The 21870-nt window shown below is 42.2% G+C and overlaps 1 protein-coding gene across 2 annotated transcripts in view; it reads left to right on the forward strand.

The window, feature by feature from the left end:
* LHFPL6 (LHFPL tetraspan subfamily member 6) overlaps positions 1-21870 on the forward strand; it is a 269955-nt gene that overhangs the window by 25454 nt on the left and 222631 nt on the right. The window contains exons 1-2 of one of the 2 annotated variants that reach the window (XM_061170826.1): positions 10326-10686; positions 12169-12743. In XM_061170826.1, coding sequence (XP_061026809.1) covers positions 12359-12743 — 385 coding nt within the window. In that variant the 5' untranslated portion in view covers positions 10326-10686; positions 12169-12358. Of the gene's footprint in view, positions 1-10325; positions 10687-12168; positions 12744-21870 lie in introns of those variants that run through there. The other variant, XM_061170827.1, reaches the window with a different exon arrangement.

The raw sequence follows: 21870 nt of genomic DNA on the forward strand, positions 1-21870 counted from the left end.
TAAAATTTTGCAGTAAACACATTATGCATAATTTCTGATTGAGTATCATGACCATGGAAGAAATAATAGCCATACATGTAAAAACAAAAACACAAGAAGAAGGAACAGAAAGTAACTGACAGGGAGTTTATAGCAAGGATAGAACTTGGGTTTCTCTTGGCTAATGACATTTTTAGTATAACTATACTAAACCAAGTCTGCTCCCATGTTAATATGTTAGGAGTAGAGACATTGGATGCTAATCAGTTATTAACAGAAAAGTCAGACAGCGTTAGGCTGAAATCTTACATTCACCCTTATACCTAGAAGAAAAATTACTGAAGGTCCTTTTTGCTGCCTTTCTGCCACTAGGAGGCTTCTGGTATAAAGAAACAAACACTTAACATTCAAGACAATCACATTTTAATCCAAGCACTACCATTAATTCAAACTCTACCACTAACTGATATGAATAAATTAATTGATTCATTTCATCTCAGGCAAGTTGTTAGATGCAATGGTGACTAGCCTTATTAGGTAAAGCCACTGCCTGGTGTAAATGGGTTACAATAGAACTGATATCTGAGTCATAGCTAGTATGGTCAAGATCCAGACTCTGAATTTAAACTCAGGTCTTTGACCCCCCATATAGTGTTCTACTGCTGAACAGTGTGGGTTTTGCTTATACTCATAATGGTCAGAAGCTGGCTCTAAATCCTCGTGGAAAACATACACTTTTTGGAAGGCAGTGTATTGGTGTGTTTTATCTATTCTTTCTCAAACCAGTAATAATGTGGGCTTTTTACTTTAATATTTTGGCTCAAAGGGTCTCTAAGAGGTCATAGAACTTATTGTTTTTAAAGACGTGCCTTTTGAAGCATAATCTAATATATTTTAAATAAGTTTATCTTATGTTTTTAAAAAGCAGGCTGATGTTTGAGCCAGTTAACATCTGAAGAAGGCGCAAATTCAAATCTCCTTAGCAAGAGAACATTTTTTAAAAGTTGGGTCGGTGGAGGGGGGTGTTATTTAGTGCCTGTGGCTGTGATCATCCCCAGAGGATGAACAACAGTGAGACAAAGAGGCAAAGTGAACTGCTCAAAGAATACAGAGAACAGAGACTTAAGTTTCCAAGGCAGCCTGCAAGACAGGAGCTAAGTGGTTCAGAAAATTTAGAGGTGCAGGAAGGAGCAACTGAAGGATGGTCCAGAAAGAGGGACCCACCTGGCTGAGAATGACGGCTGTAGGCAGAGCTCTCTAAGGAGCCCTGTGAGACTCCCCATGGCAGGGGGCTCTAGTATTGCATTTTAGGTAGATTGTTATGCAGCGCTAAAATGCACCCCCCTCCCTGGTCTTCCTCTAAGTCTTTGAAAAACCTGCCACCTGGTGTGGCCTTACTTGGGAGATAAAGAAGAAGAGGTCTTTTACCACTTGGGGTTTGCTACGAGGAACCTGGGGTAAGACAGGTGTGAGAGCCACAACTTAGTGAGAAGAGACTAGAGTTTCTCCAGGCGATTTGCAAAAATGTAGGAGCCTCACTGGAAATGAATTTAAGCTATTACAGAAGTGTTAAAGAATGTTGACTCCAGAAGAATCTAAGGGAACAGAAAAGGCTCTAGAACTTCAGACCAAACCTGGATTGTTTTCTACAACATTCCTGACACAGATCTGCAATTTGAGCGGACGCTGATTGTGTTGGAGTTTACAAGTTTTTGAAGTGCACGTTCCACCGGGGACGACTCCTACCCTTCCTTACTTTGACCTGAAATTCACTTCTTCATAAGTTGTCCCATCCAGTGGGTTAGGTTTAGTTATTCTGTGTTTCCGAAAGCTCATTCAATTGATGATTGGCTTCTACTTCTAATTAAACATTTTAATTATGTAAGTAATCCAGGTTATTTGAGGAAAGATTAGGAAATACAGATAAGCCAAAAGAAAAAATATCCCTCAATCTTACCACATTTTGATTTTAATAATTGGTAAGTAATTGCTTATTTCAATTACATAGTAAAATTTTTACCGGCACCAATCAAGGAGTGGCTGATTTGGTTAAGATAGTTCTAGATAGCTAAGGATTTCACATCTAAACTTAAAATTTTTGCTATATGGAAATATTCCCAAAGCAGATTGTATAATTTAATGCCTTTAGGAAAAACACAGAAATGTATAATGTAGTCTTTTTTGATGATACGATGATTTGGGTTCAGACATTAAATTTTTAATCAAATATTTATTCAACAATGTTCTGATCGCCTCCTGGTCACCTCATTGATGAGAGAGGGGTCCCCAACCCCAAAGAATATGAGCTGGCTGAACACACGACTCCTGACACCGAACAAATGAGATGACAATCACGACAATCACTTATTAGTCACATATACACACAGCCCAGGGACAGAGGGTCCCGCACATCACATAGGGCCACACCTGCATTGCACTTAAGAGTAGAGGAAGCCAGCAGGGGCTGTAGGAGACAGGCTTTGTATTAACAAGAGGGTGCAGGGCTCCCTTGTTCCCGCGGGAGGATGTGATTGATTGGTTTGAATCATTTTGTGAGCTGGGACGGAGATGAAATCCATTGGGTGGAGGACCAGATGGGCTGCAGCTGATCTGGCTAATAGGGGAGCTAGTCAGGCGGGCAGCCTGTTTTTCTGGATGGGGGCATATCTGGCAAGAGCACGGGAACTCATGGCTAGGCCTTCGGGGCTGTGTGAGGCTCAAAGATGTCAAGGCAGCCCATGAAATGTTAGGCCTTACAGTGTAAGCACCTGCTATGTGCCTAGCAGGATGAGTAAGGTAGCTCTTGAAAAACTAACAATCAAGTTTGGGATATACACTCACAACCAAGTAATTACAATTACCATCGTCATAAGCTCTATAGCGGAAGTAGGTATGAACTGATGGGAAGCGCAGGGGAGGGTGGGTTAGTTGCCTGAGCCAGTTGGAAAAGGCATCACATCAAACATCAGTTATTACACTGGATTGCTACTATAGAAGCTGACAAAGGGTTGGGAAACATAGCTCATCATCTCCCTGCATATAGTTGACAACTGAAAAATGTCGTTTGCCATCTGGCTCTACAAGAATGAAGGCACTAGCCACTGCAGTCACTGACCTTCAGCACACCCTGAAAGGAGTTCAGAGCGGAGATCAGGAATGAGGCACTCCGTGCTCTGGGAAAACTGGTAGAGCAGGCCTTCAGGTAGTCAGATACTTTCAGGAGAAATTTTGTGTGAACCTGGATTCTTGCATCTTCCCATACTTCGAAAAGCACTGAAACCATTAACTAAGATGTCTGTTCCTTGTGACTAGCAGCAAACTTCTACGGAAACGTGCTTGGTTGCATGTACCCCCTTTGCCCAAATCACATATACACTGACCTCCCCCCTTACCTCTTCAGAGCAGTTCCTCAGAGCTCTCTGAGAGGCTGTCTCCTGGGCTATATAGTCCTCAGTAGTCCCCAAATAAACCTGAAATGCACAGCTCTTCCATCGTGCGTTTTTATTTCAGTCGACATAGTGAATGTCCCTTTGACATTCCAAGTGGACATGTCCTCCTCATGACACATTAATGCCCTCGTAGTAGCAATTGCATCACGGGATCCATATTTTTCCCATCCTTCACCAGACATGGCAAGTATCCTATGTCTGTGCCTTCAAGATAGAAGATACAGCATTGTTCTTTATCCCTCCCTCCCGGGAGACAAAGCAAAACAGAACCAAAACCCAGAAACAGAACACCTGTCTTCTCACTCTTTGTTGGTCTCCCTCTCTGTGTGGCTCTCTTTCTGGCCCTCTCCTCCCCCCCTCCCTCCCTCTGTCTCTGTCACTCTCTCCCTCCCTCCCCTTCCCAGCCTCTTTTCCTCCCTCTCCCTCTCTCCTCTCCCCAACTCCGCTGTTTATTACCCCCATCACCACTTCTAATGTCTACCTGTTGACACTGCTCTTAATTCTATTTTTATTCTTATATCTTCTGCTTCTTGTCACCTTGCCCTTGCTCTTTTGCTTTTAACACACTGAGACACTGATCTTACAGAGACATCACTAGCAAAAAAGCTTTCTCTTTTCATCCACCCCTTCACTCTAGTTGGCGACTCAACCAAGCACAGCATTTAAGAGACAATCTTTGGCCTTTTGACTCAATGCTAACTGCTGAAAATTAGTTCCCTTTTCTCCTTGATCCCTGTTAGTAAAGACCTGGTGTTGCTGGCATATTGGTCACAAAATAGTAATATTTAAGTAATATTTAAGCATGCACACATTCAATTTGTGATAGTTCTTAGTGGGGTCTCTCACGGGGGCCAATAAACAGCACTTTTCTTCCCCAGCTGCAATCTGAACAAACTGAGGGGGAAAAAGAGGCAGATGGAGACTAAAATATTATGATTATTACTGATAAAGGCTAAAGTGGAGGATGTGGCTTAGTGAGGGGCAAAGGGTCTGCTAATGGAGCCCAGAACTCAGCAGATTCACCCACCCTCTCTTCTCAGCAACGTGGATGAGGGCAGGTCTCCCATGTGGGAGGTTCACCCACAAGAGAGAAGCAGCCCTGACCACGCACACTGGCAGGTGGTTTCTCCCTGGAGACACCAGTTGCCCCAAGGGTTTGAATGAGTGGAGAGAGGCCGGGTACATTTCAGCTAGATTTCTCCTGAGGCAATCCAGGGAACTGGGGAAGACGCATTTCCCCTCTGCCATTTCACAATGGCTGTAATATGAAATTATTTACTTTAGAAAAATCAGTGTTTGTTAACCCCTCTTAGTATTATCATACCAAATTCAGCATTTAAGTTTGGCTTTCTTCTGTTAGACTGTTGCATTAGTATATTCAATCCTTGCAATGCATCTTATTTTGGTGAAGGAGGGTGGGATTTAAGATTTTTTAAATACTGTAGTACAAATCTTTGTGAATTCTCTCAGAAGTTATGACACTGGTGGAAAATATTATTATCTACATATACACAAAATTTTTATCTGTTTCTATGGAGATTGTTATAGCCCTCTTTCTACATATTCTGGGAAATTTTTTAAAAATCAGAAAACATAGTTGTAACACTGAAAAAGCCTGAGATGACTTTTGATACTAGAAGAAAAAAGAAGCATAATTTAAAAGTAGCAAAAGCATAACACTGATTCAGTATTAAACATAATTATGCACTGCTTTAAAATGCATACTGCGTCATGTAGCAAAAATATACATATTATGGACATTTCCCATTTTGATGGTTTAATGTGAAGTGTTTGCTGAGTTAAATGTGATTTAACACTTCACATTTTTTTCTTCTTATGAATAAGTTATTGATTTAAAACTTGTATGCTACTTTAATTCATAAAAGAATAACATAGAGAAATTATATGGCAGTTTATATTTCCAAAGTAATTCACAAACTTTAAATGAATAATGCAGACAGCACCTCTGGGAGCAGGCCACAGACTGTATGCATCTTATTTCCATGAGAGCTCCTGGGGAATACAGTCATACAAATCACTATGTTTAGAAATTGTACATAACGAGACATATGCCATTTCTACAGGGAAGAGGGGTCTTGAGTCTATCAAACACATCCTATCCTATCCTATTTCTATCCTAGAAAATGAAATAGGCAACCTTACTTAAACAGGATGTTAGGATAGGTATGGTAAATGTATGTATACAAATGGAAGAATAAGCACCCTAAAAGCAATCCATGATCTCGTCCAGAGACTACTTGAAATGGAGACCAGGAAATCTGAAAGGTCACTTGTCCCGTGAGATATTTTTTTTCCCTACAAATAAGATGGACACCATAGCAATACCTCGTTAAATCTGTTTTAAGAAGGCATTCATGAAGGGAAGGGGTAGTTTAGGAAGGAAGGAAATGGCAAAAAGGAAGAACTTACCATGGTCTCTACTTATTTTAACCGTTTGCTGTTTCTGTGCTGAAAAATCTGATTATAGTTTTTTAGCTAGTGGAACATTTCTTGGGGTATCTCCCAGCATCTGTTGAGGAACAAATGATCCATTCTGATAATAAACTGATAAACTCCCCAGCCAGAAACAGTTAAGGAAAATCTCTCTTCCCTGGCTCTATATGGAGTCTCTCCTTTTGTTATCCACTAGTTCTCTTTTGCATCTTACATCTTCCTGCATCTCTCTCTTGCTGGTCTGTCTTTGAGGTGTACCTCCTTGTATCAGGCCATTTATAATGCTTAGAATTTCAGTCTCCTTGAATTTCTCAAAGTTAAGACTTTAAGGGGAGACATTTTATCAACTATCTTCATAGCTATTCCTGTTTCTATTGCCAAGTTGTTAGGAGGGTCCATCTTCTCTAATACATGCTATAGACGAGGAATGCCTACTGCAGCCACCAGTTGCTGGAGAATGAATTCTCCCTTGACATCGTTCTGCCCTCTCTCTTCTCTGCTCTGCTTAGCGTCCGTGCTCTAATCCACTTAACTGTGGTGCTAGCTCTTGGACTGCAAGAGAACAGTTAGTTTGAATAGTCTAGCAGGTATTTATTTATTGCTAATCACAGATTTAAACAGCTAAGGGTTATTGGTCTCACCTAAGAGAAGTCTGAGAATAATGTAGCGGCCTAAGGAAGATACCATGGATCCAGACTCACCATTTTACTCCATCATTCTTAGTATGTGGGCTTTGTCCTCAGGCTTTTCACCTCATGGTTGAAAGGTGCCTGCTGTGCTACAAAGTGTACCACATTCATTTTCTAAGGTTGAAGAAAGAGGATGTGGATGTGATGGGACCAGCATCCCTCCACTTTCCTCTCATTGGCTAGCACTGTCACATGCCCCTCAAATTTCAAGACCAGCTGGGAAATGGAGATTTTAGCTTTCACTGCTTCGATTGGAGAGAAAGGTATGGAAGAGGGTTGGGAAAGGACACTGTATCAGCCAAACTATAGTGATTGCCACATATGTGAACTGAAGAAGCCCCTTTTCAACCAATCCCCAATGGTCAGCAGTGATTGATTCCATGGTGTTTTCTATATTTCACTATCATACTCCTTCCCTAATTTCACATAGCACACTTTCTCTGTTTAAAAGTTAAATACCCACTCTGTAGGCCGCACTAGAACAGGAAAATAATCACAATAATATTGATTTGTTTATGAATTCCCTCAGTTAATGTTCAGATTATTGAGTATCTATCTTCTATTGCCAAGCGCTGGGATACAATGTTGACTAATGTGTTTTTTTTTAATCATTGAGCAAATGTCTTATCTGTACAGTGCTTTATCAATTAGAAATGCTTTCAGATACTAAAAAGCAGAAAATTTAAATAACAATGACTTAAATCTACTTACAGTCTATAACTTACTTCTAAAAAATTCAAAAGGAGGTGAGTAGCTCCACAATCTTAGGGTGCTAGGATTTATTTCTGTGATTTTCCTCGTAGTTACAAAAAGGCTGCCACAACTCTAAGCATTTTATTTTTCAATAATGTGTCCAAAAGGCGGCCAAGATGGTGAGAGAACGGTTCTCTCATGCCTCCTTCTTTAATCAGAGAATACAGTCTTCCCTAGAGGACTCCTCAGCTGATTCATTGTCTAGAACAGGGTCATGTGGCCACCAAAAGTATCTAGTGAATAAGAAAGAGGGACTGGGAATGAATATTTGGTAGCTAACCAAGAGTATTGTCATAGATGCTTTATAGCTTTCCACATATTTTTACATTCATGATCTCATCTTATGACTTAATGGGACTACCATCCAAACATGCTAGAAACTCAAACCTGGAATAAGAGGTATAAGCAGCATTTGCTATGTGAGAACTTCTGGCTGGGAAGTAATTTAAAGATCCTTTTGAAGGTGCAAATTTAATGCAAGGGTTTTAAAAAATAGTATAATGCATTTTGCCTATGAAGTATGCATACAAGAACTCCAGGAGTAACTCAGATGACCCGGTAGTTTGGGAAGGTAATTACATGGTGGAATGAAATGAGAGACCAGGATACCTGGATTCAAGGTTCAGCTCTGGGTAAGACACTGGAAGGATTCTGAGCCTCTGCTTCCTCATCTGTAAAATTATATACTTGAACAAAATTAGATGACCCTAAACTTCTTCTCAAATATAACAGTATCTATATAATCATGATGCTAGAAGTCATGAGGTGGAATCATCTATTTCCAACCTCTTTTTACAAATGAGAGAACTTAGGCCCAGAAAGGGCACCGCTTGTCCAAATTCACTCCTCTAAGTCAGAAATTTGAGTCCTAGTATGTAATACACTATGCTTTCATGAGTAATTGATACTGCTTCCTGATAGATTAAAAAAGAAAACAACCAGCCTCCTCCTCTATCTTCATCTTCATCTTCGGCAGAATCTCTGTTTAATAGAATGCAGAGAATGAAATTTTTTTTGAAGTCCACCTTTTAGCTGTAAGGTCTCAGGCAAATTACTTAACCTCTCTGTAAAGTAATAATTGTACCTCCTTCATATTTTTCCACTTTTATTTTGAGGACTAGATAAAATAGTCTATTAAGAAGACTTAGTGTAGGGACTGAGACACAGCCAGGACTTAATCTCGGCCAGCCATCTCGGTGCTTCAAACTCCAAATTGAGAAAGTGCCCTAGACCAATATCCACAGTGGGTGCGTGGAGGGTGAGTCCAAATCTCACTCGCATTATTTTGCCTTTATGGAGTCATACCTTCTACCTATACATGATACAGATCTGAAGGCTCTGTGTAATAACTAGGTCAGGATACATAACTGAAAGTCAGGCCAATCATTACACAGTCACGGAACTCATTAACCAGTGACTTGTACAAGACAAATAAAAATAACTTAAATCAGAGCATTTGATCAGGGATTCTGAGCACGGATGCGATGCAGGGGAACAGGGAACCATCTGACATTTTATTGAAACAGGTTTTCTCAACCTCAGAACTACCGATATTTGGGGCTGGATAATTCCGGGGGTCTGTCCTGTGCCTTGTAGGGTGTTTAGCAGCATCCCTGACCTCTGCCCACCAAATGCTGGTTCATGATAATCAAAAATATCTCCAGACCTTGCCTAATATCCCCTGGGAGGGGTCATACTCTCCCTTCTTCTCTCCCTTGAGAACCACTGTGAGAAAACTTTTTTTGTGTGCATTTTTTTCTTTTTCTGGGAGGCTTATCAGTTTCACCATAGTCTTAAAAAGGTCTGTGACCTCATAAAGGGTTGGAACTAATTACACAAAGCCTTTCAAAATAATAATGAAAGAACGCACATCTCCAGCTGTAATTAAAAAAAAAAAAAAGTACTCCACCATGGCTAATTAAAAGGGTACAATTTGAAAATTTACTATGAAATATATACCTACCCAGTTATTAACTTTCAACTACTTTGAAAAAGCACAAACTGTACTGAGGAAGTAGCTACTTCACAAACTGCTATTCCCAGATGGCAGGATTCTTAAAATACTGTCTTCAGCAGAGACCCACAGTCTACTGAATGTAGCTCTAAACTTCCAGAGAGGTTAGCGCTAATGACAAGCAAAAAAAAAAAAAAAAAAAAAAAATAGACCTTAAGTCCAGAGGGGAAATCAGAATCCGTGTTTCTCAGTAAAGAAATTCAATGGTGGTATTGATTGCAAGATTGATTGGACGGAGGGATGGAAGAGAAAGGGGGGAGGGGAAGAGAGAGGAGAGGGAGAGAGCGAGAGAGAGACAGAGACAGAGAGAGAAAGAGGAGAGAGGGGGACAGACAGGGAGAAATGCTTTGAGAGAGGTTCCCGAAGAGGATGTTTCTTGGGGGAGGCTCGCTGTCATCTCCCCCTGCTTTCTCCCTGGCTTGGCTGGAAAGGCGGCTGCCTGACGGAATCCCTGAGCCTCGGGCTCTCCGCTCTCGCCTCTCATTCCCACGCCCACACGAGCCTTGTTCACCCCCTTCCAAGGTGACCACGTGCCAAGAGCTCCTGAAAGCTCAAAAGGGTCACTGCGCCCAGTCTCTAAGGCGCTCCTTTCCATCTCCGTCTCCTAAAGGCGGTCGGAAACCGGAGCTTAAACCCCAAATACCAGACCCCCGAAAAGCGAACAGGGAGCGTGTTTCATCTTCCAGGCCCCTGCAGAGCACCCGAGAGGACAAGCAACTTTCGCCCCTACTTCTCGGTCTCTCTGCCTCCGCCACTCTCGCGTTGGAAGGAGTCGCGGGGCCAGGAGGGCGGGAGAGGGCGCGGGGCTGGAGGAGCCCAGACAGCCGCCCGGGGGGTGGGATGAGACCCCGGCGCTCGGCGGCCGCGCGCCCCGCCCCGCCCCTGCCCTGCGTGCCGGGAGGGTCCCCGCCTTGCCGCGCCGCGCCCTCGCCGCGTCCGCTCCGGGTCCCGGCGGGCGCGAGGGGAGGGGACAGGAGAGAGAGGAGGGCCGGGCGGCGGAGGGGAGGAGGCGCTGCGTGCCTCGCCTGCCAAAGGCAGATCCGCCCCTCCGCCTGCGAGCCACGGCGACCCGCGCGCGGCCACAGCGCTCCGCCCGAGCCGCCGCCGGAAAGCCGCGGAGAGCGGGGCTGCACGGACGGCGGCGCCGCGCGTCCTCCCGGAGCCCTCCGCCTGCTGCCGGCCCCTGCTCTCCCTCCCGCGTCGGGCCTGGGGGCTCCGCGGCTGTTAGGGACCGCGGCGAAGAGGGAAGGACGGTCTTGCGTGCCGTGGATGCTCCGCCCGGGAGAGACAGCAAGTTGTGAGTGCGCCCCGGCGCCGGGAGAGGAGGTGGCCGCCGCCCGCCAGCTATGTGAGTCCCGCGCGCGGCTGCCCCGGGGCGCGGGCTCCGCTTCTTTCTCTCCGGACGCCGGAGTTGGGCTGCTCCCGGGCTCCGGACTTCCTGAGCTGGGCTGCCGGCCGGCTCTCCCTGCCCGCCGCGTCCGCTGCTGGCGTCTGCCTCCGGGGGGTGCTGCCTGCCCATCCTCATCCGCTCCCTCCGCGCGGAGCCGGCTGGAAAACGCCCCTCTCCCGCTTTGGGGGTTGAGGGATCCTTGTGTGTCTTCGGGGTGGGGTGGGGGAGGCCTTTGCCGGGGGCTGGCTAACCCCGGGGCGCCTTGCCCCAGCGCGAGGTGAGGGCGGTCTCCACCCCACCTCCCCGTGCCACCCGTCTTCCCCAGCCTCAGGGCCCAGCGGACCAACTTCAGCCGCTAATGCTGATGCTGACCGCAGTTGACAAGATTAAAAAAAAAAAAAAAAAAAAAGTAGCCGGAGCAACCCTGGAGTGACACACTGGGGTGGAAAATGGGGCGGTGGGTGGGAAGGAAAGGGCAGGGGCGAGGGTTGGAAAAGGAGAGGGGGTGGGTGAGATTAAGCTGGAGTTAAAAGAGTCCTGGGGATGGAACTGGGGTGCGTGGCTCTGGGCTTCTGTATTCTCTCTGAAAAGTGTGGGAAGTGGTTCTGGAACTGTTTTTGAGAGGGAGGGAGGTATGGAAGTGAATGCACGTGGAATCACTAGAATGACTGGGGTTCGATGTAGAGTCCTGGCGAGTATGGGTTCTTTTTCAGATTAGACACTGACACTCCTTCAGCAGCAGAGATGGTTCCAATAATTTAATTGGAGGCCGTGAATCAAAATTGCAGATATGAAAATAAGTCGTACACAGGCTTTCTTTCGTTGACACTAGAAGATAGTTGAGATTGAAGGCATTCACAAATGCTACTGAATGAGGACTGGGGATGCCTAATAGTCCCATGCATTCTCTATGCCTGGGCAGTCTATAATTGTGAAAGTGATCCTAATTATTTTGTTCGGGCTCGTGCAGAGTGTTAATGCACCTAAAGGGACACAGAGAATTTGCGACAAGTTATGAGCATGAACTTGAAAGCCAACTGAACAAACCACAGTATGGTTCATTTTATTATAACATTCGGAATTATGTTTACTGCCAGTAAATATACTACATTACTTTTTTTTTTTTTTTTTTGCTACATTACTTTTAATGTGAGTATATGAAATGAATTCACTGGCTTGGCAAGTAGAAGTCATGCATTTCTTTAAGTGCATGAATTAATTTGGGGACATTTATAGGAGATAAAGACATGAAAAAGGTTTGAGCCAGTCTGACAACATTTGAATTACAGAGAAGTTTATAGAGAGAAGGAATTCTTCTCACTTTTGAAGTATGGAGGCGTCTTTGACTATTTATTAGTTGAAAGTTGTAGACCAACTGAATCGGTTTTAATCGCGTCTCTAAAAACATTTAACTTTTAATATTTCTTATGGTTTTACCAGGGACCATCTTCCTTACTGCACAGGATGGGAAGTTGATGCCCAGTAAGACTGAAGATCCGTTCTGTTAATAGACACTCCCCCATCACAGAACTGTGGATTACCTGTGGGTCCCCGGTGGTTTCACACCTTCACTCCATCGTGCAGACCCAGAACAGTTACTTTGGGTCCTCCTTGCCCTGTCTGGTGAAAGATGGCATCCAGTCTGACTTGCACCGGGGTCATCTGGGCTTTGCTCTCGTTTCTTTGTGCTGCCACCTCCTGCGTGGGGTTCTTCATGCCTTACTGGCTCTGGGGATCTCAGCTGGGCAAGCCTGTGTCCTTCGGTACTTTCCGGAGGTGCTCGTATCCCGTGCACGATGAGAGTCGGCAGATGATGGTGATGGTGGAGGAATGTGGGCGCTACGCCTCCTTCCAGGGCATCCCCAGCGCAGAATGGAGGATTTCTACCATTGTGACAGGCCTGGGCTGTGGCCTCCTCCTCCTCGTGGCGCTCACCGCCCTCATGGGCTGCTGTGTGTCGGAGCTCATCTCCCGGACAGTGGGAAGAGTGGCTGGAGGAATTCAGTTTCTGGGGGGTAAGTGACTTCGCTAAACTTACCATTGTTTACTGGAACCCCAAAGCAATATTGAAAGTTGTGTTCCAGTTATCTACTGAGATTATGGTAATTGACCCTTGGAACGCTCAGGGGACATAGGCTCTGGGGACAGATTGCCAAAGTCAGAGATGCTTTACAACTTCAAGAGCTCTTAATTTCTGTACATCCATAAACATGTACATCATTGACCTGCTCAGTACCACATCTGTGAGGCAGTGGTGTCTAGGTTGTTTATAGTGTAGTCCAGGAGACAGTTTGGATTTTATAGCTGCTGGCTCTTTATGATCAACCACAAGCAATTACAGTATCTGTGTCTTTCTGGAATCTTCAGGTCTTAAGAGATGAAAACTTCATAGAAAAGTAGAAAAGGTTTTTGATTCAACATTGTCATCATAAGTCTTTAATCCTTTTTGGTGGATGTAAAATTGAGCCCTGCCCCATCTATATTTCTAAATAAATGATTACTGTTTTAAATGAGAGATCAGTTTTACATTAACAACTATGAATTTAACTATGCCACAAAGATAGGCTTAATTACCTTGTTAGGGCTGAACTTCTCCGGCTGCTTTTGCTGTGCAGGAGAAAAAAAAAAGGGTATTTAGCAAGTGATGTGTGTTTGTTTCAAAGGGACTGGCCAGTCTCACTAACACTAGAAAAGGTTTGATTTTTACTTGGGTTGCCTCCAACAAGTATTGCTTCAATATCTCTGGTCATATGGTTTTAATTATACTTCATGTATTTTCTGCTGTGCCTTTCACCTCCATTTTTCAACCTGACGGGCTGAACTTGCGTGATTTATAATCTGCCTTGGTGAAATAGGACAACCTCTGTAGACAGTACAGAGTTCAAGAAAACAGGAAGCCAGGAAAACGTATAAAATGTATTCGTAACTTCATTACAAAGTAAAAGTCTGTTGCTCTTTCGTTGGGTGTTTTCTCATGGTCTTCGGTGAAAAGTGCAGGAGAAGAAAAAACATTAAAAATGGAGAGTTCTGAAGTAGAGTCTATATATTGGAGAAACCCCAACAGATGATTTCAGATGATTTAATATAAAACCTTCAAGTAACTTTTGAGTCAGAAAATTCTTGTGCTAAAAATTCAAGTGGCCGAAAGTTTTGCGTCTCTGAGTCAGAGATACGTTGTTTGCAGTTCTTGATTTCCTTACCAGATGTAACTTTGTTCTCATCTGTTTTTTCCCACTGGTTTCACATCCCACTCTGCCCTAGGAGGCGAGCTGGGGGACTTACTATCCTTCCTCTGCTGCTTCACTGTTCAGCATTGAGCACAAGTCTTGCGTGTGATGTGTGGATTCCTACAGAAAGACAGTACAGTAAAGCTATTAGGCAGTATAATGAGGTTTTTGTAGAGAGTGGAAATACAAACCCAGAGTTAAAAACTTGTTGATACCACAGATTTGAAGAATAGGACTAATGCCAGGAATATTTTAAAGTTTTTTTTTCTTTAAGAATAAACTTGATTTGCTGTTTGTGTTTCACTTGGCTCAGGAAAAATGCTGGGGCGGTTTCTTTTTCTCCTCTCCTGGTAAATATTCCTTTTCCTTTTCTTCTTCGTTTTAGGGCAGGGACTACTGTTATTTCTGGCAGAACAGGAAAGTGCTTGCAAAGAGAAATCAGTGTTTATTGATTACCTTTAAACGTATAATGAAGGAAGGCAACAGGAAGTGAGACTGGTGAGATTTACAGATTTGAGGGAATTATAAAGAGTTAAATGTTCTACTTTACATAAAACTCAAGGGGAAAGGCCATTGGGGAAGTTATGTATACTTTTTAAAGGACTGTTTTTTCCTTAGTATATGCTTTCCATGAACTCTGGTTTGGTTAAGAGTTACTGACATTGAGCTGAGGATATAGGTTATTATTTTTTTTAATTTTATTTATTTATTTGTTTGTTTTTATTTTTGGCTGCGTTGGGTCTTCGTTGCTGCGCACGGGCTTTCTCTAGTTGCGGTTAGAGGGGGCTACTCTTCGGTGCGGTACGCGGGCTTCTCATTGTCGCGGCTTCTCTTGTTGCGGAGCACGGGCTCTAGGCACGCAGGCTTCAGTAGTTGTGGCACGTAGGCTCAGTAGTTGTGGCTTGCGGGCTCTTGATCACAGGCTCAGAAGTTGTGGCACACGGACTTAGTTGCTCCGCGGCATGTGGGATCTTCCCGGGCCAGGGCTCGAACCCGTGTCCCTTGCATTGGTAGGCAGATTCTTAACCACTGCGCCACCAGGGAAGCCCGGATATAGGTTATTATTAGCATTTCTCAAATCCTGGCAGAAAATAATTCTGAATGTAAGCCTAAGAGAGCTTTTCTGATTCGAACCTTTTGAGGGCCCGAGTAAGTAAATACATCCCATTACCCAAGATAGTAGTCATTTTAGAATTAAAAAATAACTTGAATTACGGAAAACGTTTTGAAAAATCTGCCATTAAACATTACCATTTAGTGATAGACCAGTTGACCAAAAAAATGCTTCAGAAAGAATTACTCCTGTTGTTCATTTCATAATTGTTTGAGTTTTTATTCATAAAAAAAAGTGGTAAATAATTTTATTTTATGAAAGTTTTCGTAAAATGGGTGGGTTTTATAAAGACTGCAAAATACCAAACCACTGGGTTCTATGAATTCCATCAATGGCCATGCTTCCGAAATACAGTCAAAGTGCAGGGCACTCTGCTATAAGGCGGATTCTTCTACTAAAAATGATTCACCCAGAAAGGTTATGTTTAGCTAAAGTTAGGATTGCTCCAGAACAAGAGGAAACAGGATAATGGAAAAGTACAGAGGCATGCTGCTTAAACATGCCTGCTGTGTGTGGAGTTTGCACATATGGTGTAACATCAGGCAGTAAAACCCCTGCAGTACTTTGGAACTAGTTAAAGGACAAAGTGTCAACCTTTATTTTGAATTGTCTTGCTATGGTTGGTTAGAGGTTAAAATGTCACCTGTAAACGGATGGAACAACACAAAATGGGACTGTTGTCCATGGACATTTACTACCTACAAAAGAAATACTTCAAGGAATCAATGACTTCTGCCTTTCTTGTGGTAACTTGAGCATAAACTTTAATTGCCACCATCTCCATCTTATATTTTAAGTCATGTCTTGGTCATAATTTTTAAAAACCAGCCTGTGTTGAGTTTTAACCTCAATTGAATTTTTAAAAGGCATGTAGAAAGCCTTTGAGAAATATCACGTGTAATAAAAATGTTAACATGCAGAGAGTATGATAATGGTGTTATGAGAAAATAGAGGTTATAATGCTGTTTTTGTTTGTGGAACACAAAATCATGCGCTTTCAAATACTGTTGTAGTCATTAAGTACTTCAACAGAATTTTTAAAACTTCATACCAAACTTTGGACGTATGTGTTAGTAAAATATCTTATTTACGTGCTCTGTAAATGAAGCATGTAGGAACACTGTAGAGACATATTAAGGCTATCTTAAGTTCTGCCCACTGGTGCTTGCAATTGTCAGGGTCTGAGTTTGTAGATTTCATCTTTGGAAACTGCTGGTGCTCTAACGAGGGGGTATGGAAAAGAGTCCCAAACTGGTATTATTCCACATTTAGTTTGGATGTGAGTCACATATATGTATAAAATGAGTGTAGACTACTAATCAGTAGCAAACAACTACCTTCCCAGGGTAGACACTGCTCTGTCCTGAGAAGCCAGGGGAGACCATCTCCTCAACTAATTGATGGTTAAGTGCTGCTCAAGACGGTAATGATGACAAAGTGTTTCTTAGGGCATCCCTGTCTCTGTGCTGAAAGCATCATTTGCCTCTCAGGGTCCCCTCACTGTAGGGCTCCACCTGGGCTGTCTTTCATCCCTTTGGATGAGGGCTTGGGACTTCTCCTCCCCTTGCTCCACTTTGAACCTGACCTGACATATGGTGTGTCCCATTGTGCTTTCCTTCATATCCAGGCTCTGTCAAGCGACAGCTGAGGAATAAGATAAATAAGTGTTGGCGTATTAATGGGCATGGTGGCTTTTTAGTGACAGTGTCTTAACTGAAAGAAGTTGCTCTAATTTTAAGAAATCGAGGCATTTCTTGGGCCAGTTGGGGGAGCAGGCAGAGCTCTTTTTGTTCCTCTTTAAATTGTGCCTCATAGATTACAAACTACTGCTGTTTCCTTCGGCTCCCTCTAACCTTACAATATAAAGTCCAGGCAAGAGGCCTTGAGTTCTGAGCCAGTGGTTCTCAAACTTTAGCATGCATCGGAGTCACCCTCAGGACTTTTTAAAACAGATTTTTGGAGCCCACCCAGGGCGGCTCCCTGATTAGTAGGTTTTGGGGGGTTGGCCAGGGGAGTTGATAATGTGCATTTCTAACAAGTTCCCAGATGATGCTGGTTCTGAGACCACCGCCTTGAGAACCCTGCTCTAAGTTAATCATTTTGTATTTTTTAAAATGTGACTTCTGGTAGATAGCTTACATTCAGAATTTAGTTAATGTTTAGTTTTTATCATGATCTTATTTACACCTCTCTGACTGGACTGTAAAAAGACCCCATCTCTGTAGTTTGGTATTGACTGAACACATCGACCTATCCTGGTTTTTATCACAGAACATTATTATCCTGGAATTCTCTCTCTTAATACGTATTATATACACATCCTTATGATCATGTATATATTATATATGTATTCTTTTATTTATCATTGCCCTGTACCAGAAACAAGATTTGACAGATGGAGAACTCAAAATAAGACCTTAACACATCCTCTGTAGTTCTCAGGCAGTGGATTTGCGGTAAGGAATTGGCTAACTGAAAGACATAAAGATCTTACTGCAGGTCACAGAGATGGGCCAAGACAGTTCTTGGTCCCAACTCCCTAAAGCCACGTGTATCTTGGAAAAGCCAGAATGATTAGGCCAGGAGGGCACTCAGGAACCAGCCACTCTGAGCTTCTGCTCCTAAGCAGGATGGTACTTAAATCAGCTTTGACTAAGAAGTCATGGTCTTAAGCATCTCTAGGGAAGAAGATGATGCTGACTGACAGTACTTTCTAGGACCACAGTCCACGCCTTCCATCACACTCAGACGTCCGAGGCACACTGATACGACAGAGAGCAAGCTTGAGATGGAGACCTAAACAGTGCAAGGGTGTGAGTGGGGCTTGGCAGCCAGGAAGAAGGGAAAGGGAGATGCAGTGTAGACAGCTCAAACGAACACCACAGATAGCATCTACTCCGAGCTCGGGATTTGTTAAAGGCAAGGATGTTGATGAATTAACTGATCTTTTATAAGATCTAAAACACTGAGTTTTATATGTTTATATCTAATAATGTTTTAAAATTACATTTCCAAGTAGTCATTGTCACCGGTTTTATTTATTTTTTAACATACTTCCCCACCACCCCAGAGGAACTTGTTTTTTGTCTTACTTTGGAAAGTGTTTCATTGTTTTCACACTTTTCTGTGAAGCTTCCAAGTTCTCCACATCAGTAATTGACATCAGAATTCAGTGCAATATTCTTTTAGTTCTCTAGTGGGCCTGAAAGTTACCTGACAGTTTATTCCACTGGAGAATCCAAAGCCCTGCCCCAGAGTGTATGATTTGGTAGGTCTGGGGGGGGCCCAGGGGAAGCACTTTTAACAGACTCTCCAGCAGTTCTAGACATAGGTGGTCCATGGATCACATTTTGAGAAACATGAACAATTTTATTCACTTAAAACCTTATATGTTACTGGTGTGGGAGCACAGACTTCTGTAAAGCTAAGTCTGGATTATCAGTCTCTTTCCATGATAGTTGTTGTTTGGGGGATGATGTGATATAAGCAGCAGATATCAGAATTAGTGTAGGAACAGAGCAGTTTATAACTGTGTTTTCCTTTATATTAGTGGCCTTAGATGTTACTGGGATGGTCAGGCCTGTGTATACACCCAGAAAGGGGAAGAACCAAATCTTTGTGCTTCTCTTAGATGAAGATGCTATTTCTGCCTGTGACTCCAATTGCAAATTACGGACCTGCTCTCATTGCCAGTGCTGTGTTTTGTGTTTTGTGTCATTCACCCTGTATCAGTGAGGTGTGGCTGGTTCCTGTTCAGGTGGAGTGTGCCCAAATCCCTGGCTTCTTTTCTGCCAAGTATACTCAGTTTTTTCTTATTTTCTGTTATTAGCTTTGACTTCCAAGATTGTATTTCTGAAGTAAAACATAATAATGATACTAAATCTTAAAAATGGAGGAGTAAGGAGTTGTCCATTGAACTTGGGCATATCATATTAGCAGCTCTGAAAGACTTTTTCCCTAGAATTATTTAGATTTTTTTTTTTTTTTTTTGACAGGGTTCAAATCTTCATTTACTTTATGTGGAGTAGAGTCTTTCTAAGAGACTCATTTGATTTTTTTTCCCTTTTAAAAAAATTTATTTATTTTTAATTGAAGTATAGTTGATTTACAATGTTGTGTTAGTTTCTGGTATACAGCAAGGTGACTCAGTTTTATATATATACATCCTTTTTTATCTTATTTTCCATTATGGTTGATTATAGGATGTTGAATATAGTTCCGTGTGCTATACAGTAGGACCTTGTTGTCCATCCATTCTATGCATACTAGTTTCCATCTGTTAATCCCAAACTCCCAATCCTTCCCTCTCCCACCCTCCTCCCCACCCCCCACCCCACCCTGCCTTGGCAACCACAGGTCTTTTCTCTGTGTCTGTGAGGCGATTTCCGTTTCATAGGTAGTTTCATTTGTGCCATATTTTAGGAGAATCATTTGATTTTTAACTTACTTCCCTTTGTTGCCACCACCTAACACAGCTGTAGCCTGATCCTTCTGAGGCCAGGGTCCGTCCGGACTGGTTAGCTTCACTAACACATAGATTGCAGATTGGTTCGTTGCCTTGTAAAAAACGTATTTTCAGTTACAAGGAAAACCAACTGAGGCATGAGAATTTACAACCAATTCTAAAAGGAAAACTTTAAAGGCACACTCAGGAGAGCTTTACCAAACTTTCATTCCTGGAGGTCATTAAAATTCATCTTTTTGTTTTCATGAGGCATCACCCTCAAGTGTGTTCTGGGGAGCACTGGTTCCTGAGGGGGTACCGGTAGGTGTTGAAAAAGCAGAATTGTTTTGGGAACAAGTAGATCGGAGAAACACTTGGTTATGGAAAGTTAATAAATTTCATTACAGCAGAACTTCACAGAGCCTGGAGTATGTTAATGCTTATACCAGTCTCCTGGGGGCGTGGGGAAGGTATAGTATTAAGTGTAGTGTTAAGTGTTTCCCTAACTAATTTGGAACTGGCTCCCTGAAGGGACCGGTGATCCTTGGAACATATTCAGTTCTCATTTCTTTCACCCCAGTGAGGCAGGTAATTTGTTCTCTCTCTCTCTCTCCTTTTTTTTTTTTTAAAACAGCTGTGAACACTGAATTTTAGAGAGCGACACCCAGAGTTATCCCATTAGTTACTTGTTGAGCTGTGAATTCTGTCATCATAATACTAAAGTGTTAATTGAAATTCCACCTTGTATTATCTGTACAATTCAGAGTTTCTGACCATTATGAATAATAAGTCTCTTAACATAGGTGAATATTTTTATTGTTTCTTTGGTCCCCAGTTTACGTTTGTAGTACCATAGAACCACTTGAAGTAATATGATATGGCAACTTTTTGCCAATTCTCAAAACAGGTTAATGTTAATAAGGTAACATGCAGTAGAGAGGCCATTAGGGGAGAATGCCAAAATCTCCAACCAAAGCAAACATACTGTCTTTTAAAAATTATGTGACAGAAGAACTTATCTCTCATTAATACACGCTGGCCAAGTTTTCTAGCGTAAGTTCCCTAGTGTAAGTTCTCCATTGTTAGAAGCCCTTGTAGTAATCTTTTGTTAAGACTGAAGGTAATGTTAATTTTAGAGGACACACTTCTTTTTTTTTTTAAATTGAAGTATAGATGATTTAAAATGTGTTAATTTCTGCTATATAACAAAGTGATTGACATATATATATATATATATACACACACACACACACACACACGTTCTTTTTTGTATTCTTTTCCATTATGGTTTATCACAGGATATTGAATACAGTTCCCTGTGCTATACAGTAGGACCTTGTTGTTTATCTCTTCTGTGTATAATGGTTTGCATCTGCTCACCCCAAACTCACACTCCATCCCTCTCCCTCCCCCCACCCTTGGCAACCACAGTCTGTTCTCTATGTCTGTGAGTCTGTTTCTGTTTCGTAGGTAGGTTCATTTGGTGAGGACACACTTCTTAAATAACAAAACCGAGCACCTTGTGTCTCTCTTTAGAAACGAAAGGTAGTGTTCTACTTTGTCAACCTTGATCAATAAAATATTATGATAGAAACACAGAGAGTTCTAGCTAGATCCCTCTAAAGGAGTCTGGTGATTTCCCGGGGACTTTTGAATGGTCATTTTTAGAAGATCACGAGGTTGGATTCAACAATACCCCAGTGTTGGTGCATTGATATTGCTGACTAATTATTGGGGGATCTAGTTATCCTTTCTTTTCTTTATATGATAGACATCATACCAGTTAGTGATTTTCTTTTAGAATTCACAAAGCTCAAGTGTTAATGTAAGGTCCAGAACTGACCTGCGTATAACTTCAGTGAATAATTTACCTTCCATGTGCCTCATTTTCAGTAATCAGGCAACATCAGATACCATGATGTACTAAAACACATATAAAAATATTGTTGGATAAAAAGAAAGTACCATTTTATGGTTCTTTTTTTCTTGTATGCCCTATCTCTTCAAATAGAGCAAGAACTAAGATTTACATTTTGCTTCTATCCCTACGGTGACTAGAATAGTAAATGACATCTTGTATATTCGATTAATACTTGATATATTAGTTTTAATTATTTATTAGCAGCATTTTTATTTGAAAGGTGTGCCCTTGTTCTTCTATACCTCACAGGACTATTTCAAAGCAGAAATAAAATGTCACAAATGTGAAGACACTTAAAGCAATGACCCCTTAACTGATGTCCCTGTGTAATGTCAGTCTTTTGATAAAAGTGTTCCATAGTCATATATGTTGAAAAGATGTTGCATAATTCTGCATCTCTGTCTTCAAGCACATTTTGAAACCTCTGAATGAACTG

This window comes from Eubalaena glacialis, chromosome 16 (assembly GCF_028564815.1).
Source record: "Eubalaena glacialis isolate mEubGla1 chromosome 16, mEubGla1.1.hap2.+ XY, whole genome shotgun sequence".
In the NCBI taxonomy this organism is placed as follows: Eukaryota; Metazoa; Chordata; class Mammalia; order Artiodactyla; family Balaenidae; genus Eubalaena; species Eubalaena glacialis.